The 17416-nt window shown below is 43.8% G+C and overlaps 1 protein-coding gene across 1 annotated transcript in view; it reads left to right on the top strand.

The window, feature by feature from the left end:
• Positions 1-15815, top strand: part of LOC144891635 (voltage-gated potassium channel subunit beta-2-like) — a 39513-nt gene extending 23698 nt beyond the window's left edge. Inside the window, 3 exon segments of the mRNA XM_078775286.1 lie at positions 15022-15142; positions 15444-15532; positions 15726-15815. Of these exon segments, the coding sequence (XP_078631412.1) occupies positions 15022-15142; positions 15444-15532; positions 15726-15815 (300 nt within the window).
• Positions 15816-17416: the final 1601 nt, after the last annotated feature.

Genomic DNA, 17416 nt, shown 5'->3' with positions numbered 1-17416 from the left:
CAACGAAAGTGAAACGTTGTAGCGACGTTGTGGAAACGTCAGCAAAACACACCATTTGAATGTTCCCAAAACGTTGGAGCAAAACGTTGCAACAACGAAAGTGAAACGTTGTAGCGACGTTGTGGAAACGTCAGCAAAACACAACATTTGAATGTTCCCAAAACGTTGGAGCAAAACGTTGCAACAACGAAAGTGAAACGTTGTCGCGACGTTGTGGAAACGTTAGCACAACACAACATTTGAATGTTCCCAAAACGTTGGAGCAAAACGTTGCAACAACGAAAGTGAAACGTTGTAGCGACGTTGTGGAAACGTCAGCAAAACACAACATTTGAATGTTCCCAAAACGTTGGAGCAAAACGTTGCAACAACGAAAGTGAAACGTTGTAGCGACGTTGTGGAAACGTCAGCAAAACACAACATTTGAATGTTCCCAAAACGTTGGAGCAAAACGTTGCAACAACGAAAGTGAAACGTTGAAGCGACGTTGTGGAAACGTCAGCAAAACACACCATTTGAATGTTCCCAAAACGTTGGAGCAAAACGTTGCAACAACGAAAGTGAAACGTTGTAGCGACGTTGTGGAAACGTCAGCAAAACACAACATTTGAATGTTCCCAAAACGTTGGAGCAAAACGTTGCAACAACGAAAGTGAAACGTTGTAGCGACGTTGTGGAAACGTTAGCAAAACACAACATTTGAATGTTCCCAAAACGTTGGAGCAAAACGTTGCAACAACGAAAGTGAAACGTTGTAGCGACGTTGTGGAAACGTTAGCACAACCCAACATTTGAATGTTCCCAATTTATCCCATTAAAATCCCATTAAATCCCATTAAAATCCCATTAAAATCCTATTAAAATCCCATTAAAATCTTCAGACAAACCACTAGCAATATTATTCCTAGGACTAAAATTACCAGGACCATTATCAAACATTTATCAAAATATTAGGACCATCATCAAACCAATGAATGACTCAATCCTTTAATGACTACATCCAAACCCAGACATTTTGAGTTCCGTAACTTTAATACTTCAAATTTTCCATTCCTTCCCTTCCTGATCCTTAGATGTAGGGATGGGTTCTTTTTAGGATCATGTTGCATCGAGCATTATTTTCCAAAACAGTGTGAACATTAAACCACACCATTACCTCTGACATCCCACCATTTACACCAGCTTTCCCATGATGTCGCGATATGACCCCATAATCCCACAAAACTCTTCGTTGCTTTATCATCCAATATGAAAATTCTCATTTAACCCGTTCAAAGAACGTCCATTTCGCAAAATCGAACCAACCACAACCTTCGCCATTAATATCTATTGTAAGCGTGCCGAATCAGTAAGCATCACCCCTCCTATGAGCCTCGACCAGAGGGTGGTTGTTACTCACAAACACTCGTCGCTAGCTGTTCCATTGTCTGCCGATTCCCACTCTGCTGCCGATTTCCACTGAGCCATCAGAGTGGAATTTGGAATTTTTTATTTCTCTGAGCTCATGAAAGTGGTGACAATGGGTGGTCTGCCATTGCTCTTCCACAAAAGCATCTTTCACCTTTCAATAAAATATTTGTACCAACCAAATCTGCGAGTATGGGGCACAGAGAAAATACACAAAAAGCAACAGCCCTGGCTTTGCTTCCTGGAAGCTTCCTGGAAGCTTCCTGCAAAACGCTTTGCTTCTCGCAAAACGTCCGCCTATGGGAACTAGAGGGAGGGGAGGGAGAAGGAGCGGGAGCAAGAGACAGGGTGCCGGAATGGACATGAGGGACAATGAGGGACAGTGAGGGAGTGTTGGTATGCAATTTTCATCCAATCGCCATCTTTCACAATAATTCTGGACCGGCATGAGGTGGGGTTGTCTGTGACCATGATTCCCACACAACATTGCTTGCGTTCTTGGGAGGGGGTCATCTGTGACCACGATTCCCACACAACATTGCTTGCGGTCTTGGGAGGGGGTCATCTCTGACCACGATTCCCACACAACATTGCTTGCGGTCTTGGGAGGGGGTCATCTGTGACCATGATTCCCACACAACGTTGCTTGCGGTCTTGGGAGGGGGTCGTCTGTGACCATGATTCCCACACAACATTGCTTGCGGTCTTTGGAGGGGGTCATCTGTGACCACAATTCCGACACAACGTTGCTTGCGGTCTTGGGAGGGGGTCATCTGTGACCATGATTCCCACACAATGTTGCTTGTGGTCTTGGGAGGGGGTCATCTGTGACCCCTCCGTATGTTACATGATATTCTTAAAAAGCATGCTTTCAGAGGTGCTTTTGTGCTGTGAGATTGATGTCCACATGTCTACATGTCTACACCTCCTCTTACTCAAACTGCTTATAAATGAGCCTGAGCTTGAAAGGTCATTTTCTCTTTTTGACCACCTTGATTGCCTCATACTTGTCCTGAATGAACATGCGTATAGGAACCGTCTTTAGAGGCCATTTTTCCCCCACAGAGCAGGCTGGCCTTTTTGGGCACCATGGTCCCCTTTTTGAAGCAATGTTTTACAGCCATCTGGCATAAACCATTGGGAGGCATATCCTGCTGTACGCTATTAGGCAAATTGCAAATTGCAAATATTATTATCAATATTATTATCTCAATAATATATTATAAATAAATATTATATAAATAATAAACAATAATAATTATAAACAATATAAAATAACAATATAAAACAATATAAAATAATAATTATAAACAATATAATAATAAATAAACAATAATTATAAATAATAATAATATAATAATATTATTATAAATAAATAATAATAATAATAATAATAATATATTATATAAGTATTATAATAATAATAAAATATTATTATATAAATAATAAATAATAATTATAAATAAATAAATAATAAACATATATTATATGAATAAATATTATTATCAATTGCAAATAAGAGGCAAAAATCAGACCCTTCCTGCCACCAACTCTGTTACTCACTTCTTGCAACACACAGTGAATTACCAGTGAGCTGGTACTCAATTTGTCAACCTTGGAAAGATGATAGGCTGAGTCAACCCCCCTGGCATTAACTCAGCGATCGACTGGGATTTGAACCCAGGATCCCAAGCCGGCACCTTAACCGCTAAGCCAACACCAGTAGTACATGGGCTTATGTATATTTGTGGACCGTTTTGCTAGATTCTTGGCAACTAGGCTTAAATCACTCTAAATAGCATATAAAATAAAATAAATTGCTGTTGCCAAATTTTCACGACATCTTCATGGCGGCCATCTTGGATTTCAAGATGGCCACCATTTCGGACCTATTTTGCCTTATATCTCACTTATTAATCAAGGTATCAGCACAAGAATAGTGTCCTTACCCACATTTTTGGGGTCAAGGAAGACAATGGTAATAATCAAATTTCAGCTGGATGGCCTACATCTTTATAATTTCAAGATGGCCACCATTTTTTAAGCTAGTTTTGCCCAAACTCCAGGTCAAAGCCATACTTTAAAAGGTTTTCATGTATATCAGGTTTAAATATAAATGTCCTGGTATTGAATCTATTTACTTTTACTCACAGGTACTTACATTTTTAGATAATGGTTAGGATTGGATTGGGAGGGGGTGGATAGGAGGTGGGGGGACAGGGGAGTTCTTCTGCCAGATCCACACCCAAATATTATCTAAAGAATCAAGCTACCGTACATCTAGTTTTAGTCAAATATTATTCCTGAAACTGTGTTGGATGACTTTTTAACAATCTTTATTCTTTTCAGATGTGCAGCAGACGACCTTGAGAAGTTGCATTCTTGGATAACTGTGGAGGAAGAACGACTGCCGGCATCATGACCACGCCAGAGGAACCTGCTGCTAAAAAGAAGCCCATTGACTTCAGTCTTTGTTTGCTATGCCAAGGGAAGAAATACATAAAAAGGAAAGTGCTTGAGCCTTTAAGCACACCACAGGCAGATACTGATACATATGAGACATTTTTGCGAAATCTCACCAAACGAGATACATACAGGAATCCGACATATGTGGCCATAAATCAGAGACTGCAAGGCTTATCCGCTGGTGATCTGATGTCAAGAAAAGCATTATGGCATCGGAGCTGTTACGGTATGCTGACACATATACAGCATATTGAACGTGATAAAGGACGATATGAACAAGCCACAAGTCAAATGGACACTCGTGTTCTGACCGGAGGTAAGAAACGAGGAAGACCATCAACAACTCCTATTCCAGAGGAAGCCTCCTGTTCAGCACCAGCAGAAAGGCAGACACGGTCGACAGTACCATCATTCTGCCGGAATATGTGCTTTTTCTGTCAGACTGTGAAACAGGACAAAAAGACCGGGACAGAAGAGATACGCTGTGAGTGTAGAAGCAAAGATATTGGTAGGTCAGTTAAACAGATTGTGGAAAACAGTGACAACAGTGTCTGGAAACTCAACCTTGTGGACTTTCTCGTTGAGGGAGATTTTCTTGCAAGGGACATAACCTCCGTCGGGGCGTATGCCTACTTTGGGTCACACCAACCCTAGGCCAAATTAATGAACCACATCCAGGGCGGAATTATACAAAGAACTGGGGAGTGAGTGAAGTAGGTCTAATGCAGGTGAGAATAGGGGCCGGGTATGTGCTTTATGAGATTTTAAGGGCATTTTATGAGATATTTCACAAATCTGTTAACTAAATTGTTACCAAAAAATTTCTTCACCAATATGTTTGTAAAGGTGTGTAATAACATGTGTTAAAATGTTGAAGTTCAACTCCCGTGGGAAACCCAGAAAAAAAGCTGTTGAATTCGGGTACCGAAAAATTATTTTCGAGAATTTTTATTTTTTTAAATCGGCCCTTAAGTAACTTATGAGGGGTCAAATAAGGGTTTTTCATGATTCTGAGTTGATTGTTAACATTTATATTTTCACTTTTACATTTACACACAAAGTAGCTTTTATTTCACATACATATATAATACTCAAGAGTTATTTCTCATTCACAATGTCAGAAGTTTCAACAGTCATTGTCTATGTCTTCTTCAGACTCAACAACATCATGACTGCAGTTTCTGCATGTAATGCCATTACAGACTCCACAGGCCGAGATGCACGTGACCCCATTCTTCTTGCAGCTGCATCGCCGGTTGCTGCAATCTCCATGACAATTACAGCTCGTGAACTGCAATAGCTCCTCAGGAGCCGTGGGGTCCAGTGTTGGAACTGGCTCATACCCATGCACACCTATTGTCCATCCATAGTCACTGGGGTTCAGAGACATGCTCTGTAGAAGGATCCTCTTTCAGAGTGGTGAAGATGGTGTTGAGGTCATTAGGGTCTCCTTCAATAACTGGGAGGAACTCGATCTGTGTGCTCTGCTTTGCATCATTAGCATGGATTCTCTTCATCCAGCCATTCCAGTTGGAGTGTGGGAACTCAGGATCGTTGGCTTTGATCACCCACCCCGCTGCCCAGAGTGTGTCACCTGGAGTGAGGAGTGGCTGATCATGAGCCAGGGAGGAGGAAAGCTCAGCGAGGGGGAGAAACATGATCGCGTTCGTTCCTATCTGTTTCCTGTTCGTAAATGGAATAATCTTTACTTCAGTTATTTTTTTTTTTTTTTTTGTATACAAGATCGAGGCTCGTGAAAGAGCGAACATTAATCACACAGAAAGACAAACCGACACATAAAACATATAACATAGGGAGCGGTAGACAAGATGGGGAGAGAGGGGGAAGGACACAAACACAACATTTGAGAGCAGGGACCGAGAGACATGGAGACATCGAGAGATCTGAGAGAGGGCGAGGGCTTTGGTGGGAGGGGCGTGGGAAGGGGGCGGTGGGAGAGGTATAAAACATATGGACACTGCCAGGACTTCCAGGAAAGAAGTTGGAATTTCAAACAAGGTGGATCTGGGGTGAATTAGCGGGGGTAGAAAAGATCAAGATTTTGGATGGGGGAAGATAAGAGATGGTGGTGAACAGCTGTTTTAAAGACCTGGAGGGAGGAGTGGGATTGAAGGGAGTGAGGGAGTTTGTTCCAGAGGCGGGAGAAAAGAGGAATGAAAGAGTGAAGGTGAGCAGAGAGCCGAGATTTCGGCAGTTTAACCATCAGAGGGTTGCTGGCAGATCTTATGCGACCTGTAGGAATATTTGGGGGACAGAGCACAGAGAGAGCTGGGGGTGCAAGGCCGGAGAGGAGTCGGTAGAAGACAGAAAGACCACCTACCTGCCTGCGGTGAGTGAGTGAAAGGCCCTCAGAGATAGCTTCATCGCGGGAGATTCCAATAATTCTGAAAGCTTTGGTTTCAACAGCGTGAAGCCGAGCTAGGTGTGAGGCAGGAGCACCGGCCCATAGGGGAGAACAGTATTCCATTGAGCTGCGGATGAAAGCCTTGTATGTGGTGAGGAGCTCAGGTGTGCCGAGGAAGGACTTCGCACGACAGAGGATGCCCAGTCGGCGACTGGCTTTGGAGGCCAGCTTGGAAATGTGGTTTTCCCAAGAAAGATCATGGCAGATAGTGAGACCCAAAATCTTGAGCGACAGAACTTCTTGGAGAGGATTGTTGAGAAAGTAGATGGGAGGGTTGTCCAGTCGATCTTTTCGGAGAGACATAGTAAGAGTGTGAGATTTGTCAGGATTGAAAGACATGTTCCACTTGTTTGACCAGTCTGTGATTTTGTCCAGGTCTTCAGAGAGTGAGGAGGCAGCAGACTGCCGATCTGAGGGAAGAGGAATGGAGCGGCAGAGAGTGGAGTCATCAGCAAAGAGATAGAGAGGATTTTCGAGAGAGCCAGAGAGATCATTGATGAAGACCAGAAAAAGCACGGGGCCCAGAACACTGCCTTGGGGAACTCCAGCCTGAACAGGAAGAGGAGATGAGAGAAACCCATTCAGGGCCACACGTTGACGACGACTAGAGAGGAAGTCCGCCAGCCATGCGTGGAGATTTCCATGGATACCAAAGGAGGAGAGTTTGGTGAGCAGAGCGGGGTGCCAGACCGTGTCGAAGGCACGTGATATGTCGAGGGAGACAGCTCTAAATTCCTGTTTGGCATTGAGGACCTCCATCCATTGTTGAGACAGCAGAAGCAGCATGTCCAGAGTAGAGTGACCTGGTCTGAAACCAAATTGATGATCAGAGATCAAGCCATTGGAGAAGAGGAAAGATTTCATATCCGAAGCAATGATGGATTCCATGACTTTGCTGATAATTGGGAGAAGGCTGATTGGTCTGTAGTTGCTAGGATCTGTTTTTGCACCTTTTTTGTGCAAAGCGGTGATGTTGGCTGATTTCCAAGCAGATGGCAGTTGACCTTGAGCAAAAGAGAGGGTGAAGAGAACAGAGAGAGGGTGAGATAGAGCAGCAGAGCAGGATTTTAGGACCCGTGGGCTGATGCCGTCGGGTCCAGTTGCAGAATCAGAGTCGAGGGTTGACAGAAACTTTTCCACCTTGTCAGGAGGAAAGGACACGGAGTCCAGGAGCAGCAGGGTACGACTGGGTATGGTTGGTACAGAGAGGGATGGGTTTGGGACACAAGATTTAGAGGCAAACACAGAGTTGAGGCATTCAGCTTTTTCACGTGCGGAGTCAGCTGTGTAGCCGTTTGAGGTAAGGGAGGGGATGGAGGGGGAACAAACACCAGAAACGGATTTGACCAGATGCCACCAGGATTTGGAAGAGGGAGACAGATAAGAGAGTTCGGTCTTGAGAACGGAGAGATATTGTTTCCTGGCTCTCCTGAGGGTGGACACACACTTGTTTCGGGCTTTGTGAAAGGAAATGAGATTTCCTTCCATTGGATTTGCTTTCCAGGAGATGAAGGCAAGTTGTTTCTGGGCAACAGCCTCACCACAAGATTCCGTGTACCATGGACGGGAGGAAGGGTATGACAACTGAAGACGAGATGGGATAAATCTGTGCATGAGAGAGAGCAATTTACTTTGGAAGAATTCCCAGGATGAGTTGATGTCAGAGGTGGTAGAGATGGGAGACCGGTCCAGATGATTGATGGCTGCTTGAAGACCGTGCCAGTTGGCCTGAGTGAAATGCCAGACTCGTCGACGCTGAGCAGGCTCCCTGAGGATGGTCAGAGAGATGTCCACTTTAACAAGGACATGATCAGATGATCCGATCGGAGCAGAAGAAGAGCAGCAGACATTTTCAGGGAAGTTAGTCATAACCAAGTCCAGAAGAGAAGATGTTCCGTTGACTGAGATCCGGGTCGGGAAATTGACAGATTGTGTCAGTCCCAGTGAGTCGCAGAAGTCCTTTGCTGAGGAGCCATGGCTGGTGAGATAGGTACCCACACCCAGCCAACTGGCATGATGACAGTTGAAATCACCACATATGAGGAAGAGAGAGTCGGGATGAGTAGATAGAAGTTGGTCCATATCATCAGACAGCGAGATGTAGATGGAGTCATCACTGTTTGGTGGACGGTACAACACACATATGAACAAGAGGTGGGAGCGAAGGGGAAGCCGTAGCCAGAGGTATTCCTGGGGGTGAGGTGGAGAGAGTGCAGTGCAGGGCGAGTGAGGAAGAGAGTTTTTGATAAAGATAGCAACCCCGCCTCCAGGACGAGGCTCAGGTCTATCATACCGGAGGAGGGAGTAGCCCGGGAGAGATACTATGGAATCAGAGACATCATAAAGGAGGAAAGTTTCTGTTAAGCAGATCACGTCTGGTTTGACAGAAGCAACCTGTAAGGAGAGATCAGTTAAGTTTGAACGAAGGCCCCGGATGTTTGAGGTCCATACCGTTAATGAAGAGGAAGGGGGAGCATCAGATACAGAACAGGGGGGAGGAGGGGTAGGGTAAGATGTGGAAGAGGTGGAAGAGGTAGGGAGAGCTGTTGAAGGTGTGTCAGAGATTTCAGAATAGCTCGGAGAAAGGGAAGGATGGGGCGGACAAAAGGTTTGATGGTGATTGGGTGAGCCACAATGAGGTGTTATTTGAGGAGGGGGAAGAGCGAGGCAGAAGGTTGGGGGAGATGGAGGTGAGAGTTTGAAGGGGGAAGAAGCGGGGAGGACGCTTTGAGGAGGGGGAGTGAGAGGGGGGAAATTGAGAAGCAATGAGGGTGGGGAGATTTGAAGGGGAGGGGTGAGGGGGGAGTTTGGGAGGGAAGGGACAAGGGGAGGGATTTGAAAGGGATGGGATATGGGGGAGATTTGGAGGGGAGGGGTGAGGCAGGAGTCTAGGAGGGGAGGGGCGAGGGGGCGTCTTGGCGGGGAGGGGTGAGGGGGTAGTTTAGGAGGGAGGGGGCAAGGGGGGAGATTTGAAAGGGATGGGTGATGGGGAAGATTTGGAGGGGAGGGGTGATGGGGAAGATTTGGAGGGGAGGGGTTATGGGGAAGATTTGGAGGGGAGGGGTGAGATTGGATTTTTGAAAGTGTACGATTTATGGGAAACGAACATTTATTGCAAAATGAGTTTCTTGTGACCTTCGAGTTAAAAATATGTTTAAGGACGCTGGATGGAGGATGGAGTGCAGGAGAGTTTAGGGAATGTAGAAAAAAGGCACTATAGGAGATGGATATTTTTTTTGGGATGAATTGAATTGGTGAGCAAGTCGAAAGCAGCCTTTTAAAGAAGAAGAAGAAAAAGGTGTTATAAAATATGACGGAATACATAACTTGAGGGGAAAGTGTAAACATTGAAGGTTAATGAGTGAAAACTATCTGGGGAAATGGGGGAGAAAGTTCCTCTCAGGTTCCTCTCAGGATCTTAGCTTTGTCGAGTGCCTTCAACTTCACCTGGGGGAAAGCTGCTGTTGTCTGTGGATCTGGCAAGGGTGGTGCCGGAGAGGTGACTTCGATCCAACCCATTGAGTGAAAGGGAGTGTTTCCGTGAATAGAGACAATGTTTTAATCTATATTGTCTCCAACAAACTGAGTGACTGCATTGTTTGTTTCCCCAACCTCCATAAAGACCACCTGATCATTACTTGACAATTCACTTTCACTGGCTGGCACTTTGGCTGTCATCACTGATTGATCCTCAAGCGCAGCATCAACCGCAACCTCATCATTGATCTGTTCATCGGTTTCCTCCACAATGGTGTCAAGAGTGCCAGAAGTATCTGGAACATCATCTCCACTCCTACTATTAAGGAAGCAGTATTTGTAGTTTTGTGTCTCCGTGTAAGACTCAGTGTATCCCAGCCGATGGAACTTGTTGAGCATCCATTTTGACCCAAATCTATGATCAAGTTGTATGGCAAGCCCCATTTGGTGTGGCAATACTCCAGACCGAGGTCGACAGGCCTTAATAAAATTCTGCCCCCAAACGGCAACTCTTTCATCTGTCTTGACAATCGGTCTCAAGAACATCTGAAGGCTTGCAGGAACAAGTGTCAGCTGACTATCGATGTCAGTCATACTGTGTGTGGTGGGGTATGACTTTGGACCTAAATCAATCAAGGCAATATCATTGGATATGAACTTGAGTGCCGTCTTTATGATCTGAGTCTTCTCATCTCCATGGTCAAGATTAGCATGATGCCCTCGCAGAATATTGTCGGTGCCATCTTTGAGACAGAGTACATCTGCCCTTCTTTCCTGTGTGTGAAATACAAGGTGTCTTCGTATTTCTCTAGAAGTTTTATCTTTAGCCAATGCTTTGAATAAGAAAGGCTCTTCTCTGGTGACTGATCAAACTCCTGCAGCCTTTCATGGACTTGGTCCATGTTCATTACCCCATGCTCTAATTCTGAGTCTAACCATTCGCAGAATTCAATAAAAACTGCCTCTCGCTCCTCATCAATACTCCTCTGTCCTCTCTTCCTTTTTCCTTCCTCATCAGTCTTGGACAAACGGTCACCTCTCGCAAACATAAGTTTGCATCGCAAATGGTACAGTGTTTCTTCTGCTACCAAGTCGTTGATCCCTTCCAGGCGTCCAGTGACTTCAGTGCCCCAGTCATCCCCGTGACTCCGTGCTGTCTTCAGCAAGCTTGCCTTCAGTGTATCTGCAGTCAAATTATCTGGCACTCTGTATTTCTTTCTAGCTTGTGCTGGATTATTTTTGTAGAGCTGGGCTGGTTGGTTGCAAAGAATGCATACATCCTTATACAGGAGGTCAACTGACTGTGATCTTCTAGAACTGCAGCCAGTTGATGAACTGAACTCACAAGTAGTGCGTCTTCTCTTCAACTTTGATGACTCTTTCTCTGCCTTTGATGCTTGAGCTGACTTCTTGGTGGTTGCAACAAAGTTGTTGTACAGATCATTTTTACACTTCTGGTGGTACCTCAGTTTTCCTTCCTTTTGAGCCTCCTTCATACGTTCCACAACAGTAACATTTTCGACAGTTTCTGCTCGTTTCAATAAAGTTGAGTATCCCTTTGGAGTTGCCTGTATGAGCCTTTCAGCTGGTGTATCCGAGCGTGCACAGATGAAGCAATTGAGCACAGGTGGAGTAACGTCTTCATCCATATTGCTAGACTCCATGTCCTGCAAAGTAGAAAATGATATATATTTAGAAATTATTTTTCCACAAAGGAGTGTCTGTGGTGAAATATAAATGTTAACAATCAACTCAGAATCATGAAAAACCCTTATTTGACCCCTCATAAGTTACTTAAGGGCCGATTAAAAAAATAAAAATTCTCGAAAATAATTTTTCGGTACCCGAATTCAACAGCTTTTTTTCTGGGTTTCCCACGGGAGTTGAACTTCAACATTTTAACACATGTTATTACACACCTTTACAAACATATTGGTGAAGAAAATTTTTGGTAACAATTTAGTTAACAGATTTTCATATGTTTCCCTTACTACTACCTTAAGAGCTGTTTGACCTCCAACTGGAGTCGCTACGTGCAAATGCCACAGCGCAAAAATTGTGCAGGTGACCAAAGTGGTGATTGGGACTTAGGACAGAGAGAGAGATTTGTATCAGCTGAAATTGAGTTCTTCGCTGAATTACAGGATTGCATCGATGATGGACAGTTTGTCTCAACACCTGAGGCTGATGAGGTCTACAGTAACATGATGAGGGACTATGGTATTCAGAATCACAGCATCACCAGGGGCAGGCTGTTAAAGAAGATCCGTGAGAACATTTGTTGTGATATTACCGATGGTCAAGGCCAAAAACCTTCTGTCATTCATGGCAAAAAGGCAAGAAGGACAGCAATAGATGCTGCAATTGAGGTGATTCCTAAAGCTGTGGAGAAAGGAATTCTTAATGCAGAGAAATTCGGACAGGAGGCTTACAGTGCATTTGTAGAAAAGAGAATAAAGGGAAACCAAAACCTGTGGTCGACAATGACCAAATTGACATTGCCATCTTGGAATTCGGTCGGCAAAGACCTGTTGGTGAAAACTGGTAGTGAGGTAGTGGCACTGAAAGTGACGACATCCCTGTTTGCTCGACTACTAGTCATTGCAAGGTCATCGAGGGAAGCAGTGGATCTAGAGGAAGTGGTAGGGGCACATGAACTGTCCAATACCAATAGAACTCTTCTCCAGCCAAATGGAATGGTCCACCCCACCACCGACAAGAGCAAGATCATATCACTCCTGGAGGGTCTTGTGAAATCCAGTGATGACACAAACTCAAGTGACCATGCTGAAGAACTTGCAGAACACCCTGAGAATGTGCAAGAAAGACCCAGGACATGCTTAATTGTTGATGGAATGGCGCTATTGCAAGAATTAATGAGTGTCAAGAAATTTCAGAACTGCAAGGAGCTAGGCACAGCGTATGTACAGCTAGCCGAATGCAGAGGACGTGCTTATGATCAGCTTCGGGTTGTGTTTGACAATTACACAATTGATGCATCATTGAAGGAAGGAACAAGGGAACGTCGTAGAGGCAAGACCAAGGCAGTGAAAAACTATATTGTTGATGAGCAAACCAAAATCAAGGACACCAAGTCATTCCTTGCTAGTAATGTCACAAAGGATTCACTGACACTCTTCCTGGCAAATAGATTGATCAACAGTAGATCCTCCATGCAGATTGTAACAGTGACAAGGAGAAGTGTCCAGAGCAATTTTGAATGTGAAATTGCTAAAGAGGTCAGTAGCCAGGAGGAAGCTGACACACTCATGATTTTGCATGCAGTGCAACTTGTGAAAACAGGATTCATTGTGAGTATCTATTCCCCAGACACAGATGTGTTGTTACTTGCTCTACGTCGAAGTGATGACCTAGGAAGTGATGCTGCAGTTATCATGGGCACTGGAAAAAACCGTCGGAAAATCTTACTAAGGCCAATCTATGAACAGCTTGGTGCTCAGAGGGCAAAAGCACTTGTTAATTGGCATGCTCTCACTGGCTGTGACACCACTGGCCACATTCAGGGCAAGAGTAAAACAACTTGCTTCAAGGCATTCACTGAAAGTAGTCAAACAGTAGTGTCAGCAATTGCTCAGCTTGGAGAGGGTGATAAACCATCTGATGCTGTCCAAGAAGGATGTGAAGAGTATTTCTGTCGCCTCTTATGTCCGAAAGGTGTCACAATAAGAAGTGCTGCTGAACTACGATGGCACCTATTCCGCCAGCTGAAGGCTGATCAGGGAGTCGAGAAACTAACACCAACTGGTGGTGCCTGGAAAGAGCATGTCCAGCGTGCTCATTTGCAAGCACACACGTGGGCACAAGATCTAACTCTAAATCCAACTGTGATCGACCCAAACACCTTGGGATGGGAAACTGTTGGAGGCGAATTGAGACCAGTCCTGGCGCAGGTTGCAATTGCTCCAGCCTCAATTCTCCAACTTGTTCGCTGTGGCTGTGGACGAGCTGCAAAGAGTCCTAGCAAATTGTGTTCACGCAGGTGTTCATGCAAAGCTAGGAATGTAGTCTGTACCGAATTGTGTAACTGTGATGCTGATTTGGAGAAATGCTGCAACACTGATGCCCAGCCTATTGGGAATGACATTGTGTTTGATCAGTAGAGAGCCCGTCGTTTGGATTTTTTATAGGAGTTGTTTGATGAAACAAACTGATTAACAAACTGTAGCATTGCTTTCAGAAAAGGCTTAAGTCTATGATGGATGCTAGCCACCACAACTAGTCTTCATCAATTGTCTCAGACTAAGACACTAGGCTATGTTTGCTCATACTTTGATTAAAAATGGCGGCCATCTTGAAATTATAAAGATGTTGGCCATCCAGCTGAAATTTGATTATCACCATTGTCTTCCTTGACCCCGAAAATGTGGGTAAGGACACTATTCTTGTGCTGATACCTTGATTAATAAGTGAGATATAAGGCAAAATAGGTCCGAAATGGTGGCCATCTTGAAATCAAAGATGACCACCATGAAGATGTCGTGAAAATTTGGCAACAGCAATTTTTTTATTTTATATGCTATTTAGAGTGATTTAAGCCTTGTTGCAAAGAATCTAGCAAAACGGTCCACAAACTTTGGTTTCCCAACATAAGCCCATGTACTACAGGCTTGCATGAACATGGGTATGAGGCGTATAAAGTATTTTTTTATATGTTGCTTAAATCAGAGTTCAAGCCACAATCACTGGGATACCAGCCCAGAGTCCTCACAACAAAGCCACCACTTTACCTACTTAATGGTTCACACATATCATATTTTTAAAGAGAATCACTGTGGGAATGCAGAAAACTGTTAGCAAAGTTTGAAATCACAACCATATAACCACCTTTAGGTGTTGAAATCACAACCATGATAAACTTTATCTGAAGCATTGCTATGAAAGAGTGTGTTTTCAAATTTGTCCCCTCTTACTTGTTCGTGTCAGTGTTTCCTCCCATCTTGTGTCTCTCTTCCTTTTCTGGGTGTTTATTCCCTTCCTTTTTGTGCCCAATTGTTCCCCCACTACCCAACTGTCAGTTCATCCTTACTCTTCCATGAGCCTCGCTCTTGATGTGCATGGTGGTGATGAACTATCCAGTACAATTAAAAGTATTATTGATCTGGTACAGCAAATAAGAGGAAATGGTTATACCTTCTCCCATTACTTACAAAAAGGATGCTGAAGGGAATTTGGGTTTCGACATGAATACGTCATACCTGTTCGTTTAAACTCTTCACTCGATGCAGGGATATCAGTGGCTCAAGGAAAAGGTGCTCAGTGAGGAGGGAAAGAGGCAGCAGGGACGTCTCAAGGAACCACAAAGCATCACTGAAAGGCTGGAGTGCACAATGTGATGATGGGCCTCGGGCATGATGTCAGAGACTCAACTTTTTACCATAGTAAAGCGATGTTCTCATTTTATGGATGTCATGCAGAGCCATCATTACATTGTGCGACAATTACACGAAGTCAAAAGTCTCAACTGATGCTCAATGTCTGGTTCTATTTGCATGGTGCCTGCTCAATGTCTGGTTCTATTGGCATGGTGCCTGCTCAATGTCTGGTTCTATTAGCATGGTGCCTGCTCAATGTCTGGTTCTATTAGCATGGTGCCTGCTCAATGTCTGGTTCTATTAACATGGTGCTTCACAATGTCTGGTTCTATTAGCATGGTGCCTTCACAATGAAGGTGTGAGTTCGGTGCTCCTGAGGGCTACCAAGGTGGAGCAACTCATCGAGAACCTCGGAGCTATACAGGTAGCGTATCAACCAAATATTATGGTCCTGAGACGTATTGTTTTCATTCTGCTTGTTCAATTTGTAAATTTAAAGATGTAAATTTCAATTTCCTGTTCAATTCTCTCAACATTTTCCCCAATATATCGAAATGCACAATTATTTAAATTTCTTCCAGGAAGTTAACTTGAAAATTGTTGATTGACCTACACAGGTGCTTCCTAAGTTGACAGCTGCGCTGGTGGCGGAGATGGACAACATTCTTGGAAACAAGCCAGCCGGACGGAAGGAATGCCGTCCTTAGGAAAGTTTTTCTCGACTTTGTCTCCTGAAACATTGGCTCCACATCACCCTTTCTCTCAGGCTTGGGTACCCAAGTTGGCCAAATGTATTATGTTCAGCCAATGGGAAAGGCAAGGAAATTTAGCAATAGCTAAAAAAATGGCAGTGCACAAGAATGAACATCAAGTCAAGGTCAAGGGTGACCTACAGTGGTCCCGGAATATTTACAAATGAACATATTTTCCAGGAAAACTTACCATGGAGGTACCTTTTATCTGTAGTACTTTTTCTACAGTTTCCTGGCATTACCTGGCTCCAGTTATACACAAGGAAAAAAATAACAACAAAAAGAGTATGAACTTCCTTTCAAAGCGATAATGGAATAATTACTTTTCCTCATTCGCTGGCGAATCATTCCGAAAATACGTTGTAATTGGTCATCGAGGAACATATGTGACGTTAGCATGATTTGCATGTCATGCTGAGCTACTACTTCTGAAGCGGTCAAGCGGGAGCCAATAAGCTCAGAGTTGTTTGGCTCAGTGGTATACTTGTCACTGATTGGCTAGAATGGAGTTGCAGAATTAAAATCACTTGCAAAGTTGATCATACATTTGTTACACACCACCAAAGTCAGCGAATTTGTTTTTACGAGTGAGCTTCGGTCTTGAGGTGAAAACGAGGTGTTTCAAAGCATTAAAATGCTCTGTGGAAGACTTTCGTGACGTATTTAATTGGAATCAATAATCCTACTTTTTAAAGCCTTACTAACCTTAATAAAGAAATGCCCATGGATTATATAGCTTGTGCAGTTCTTTCATTAGGACAAATACTCAATAAGATGATTTCAATAAGGCAAATGCCCAAAAAATGTATCAATAAGTAAGTCGGTCGGTGTAATGGGGATTTCAATTCTGATTTGCCTAAAAAAAACACCTCGGCTCAGCCAATCATAGTGTATCCCCACCATACTGTGCATTTATTTATCTTTGTACTTCACACGGATATGTTTCATCTATATAGTGAAGTAGCCAGATTTGTCAGTCTGTCCGTCTGCCATGGCCTTTTCCATGCACGTGTTACGTTTAGCTCCCGGTTAGGCCTCTACGGACATGCACGTCATCCCGGCATCCAGCACTCAACCCGTCCCATTGCTTTGTTGATGGCAGTTGAACAACATAACCCATAGATGTGACTCTACCTGATATCCATAGGAGACGGGCTGAATGCCAGACGCCAGCTCGCCTTCTGTATGACGGATTTAGTAAGACGGTGTTATGTCTGGGACATTATTACGGTGTTACGTCGAGCGTTAGGTTTGGCTCGGCCTTTACTGCAGTGACTAAAATTCAGCGGACATTCATGACTCAATAAGAATTCAGCGATGTATAATTTCAGAAACCACTTCTGATAACTGCTAGCAAGCCACAACCTATTAGTCTACGTTTCTTAATAATATCGTTTTCATAATATTGTTTTTTTGATGAATTAGTTTGCGTATTACTAAAATTAACACTGGGTTGTTGGCAATAAACCAAATGTTTATGGAATACATTTTTTTTGCAAATATTGACTGTCAATGAACTAAAATATCACATTGGTTGGGGACATGTATTGCAAAGC

The sequence above is a fragment of the Myxine glutinosa genome, chromosome 4 (genome assembly GCF_964187855.1).
Source record: "Myxine glutinosa chromosome 4, kmMyxGlut1.1, whole genome shotgun sequence".
Taxonomy (NCBI): domain Eukaryota; kingdom Metazoa; phylum Chordata; class Myxini; order Myxiniformes; family Myxinidae; genus Myxine; species Myxine glutinosa.
Note: the sequence above shows the minus strand (reverse complement) of the source record. Positions and strands in the feature narration are given on the sequence as shown.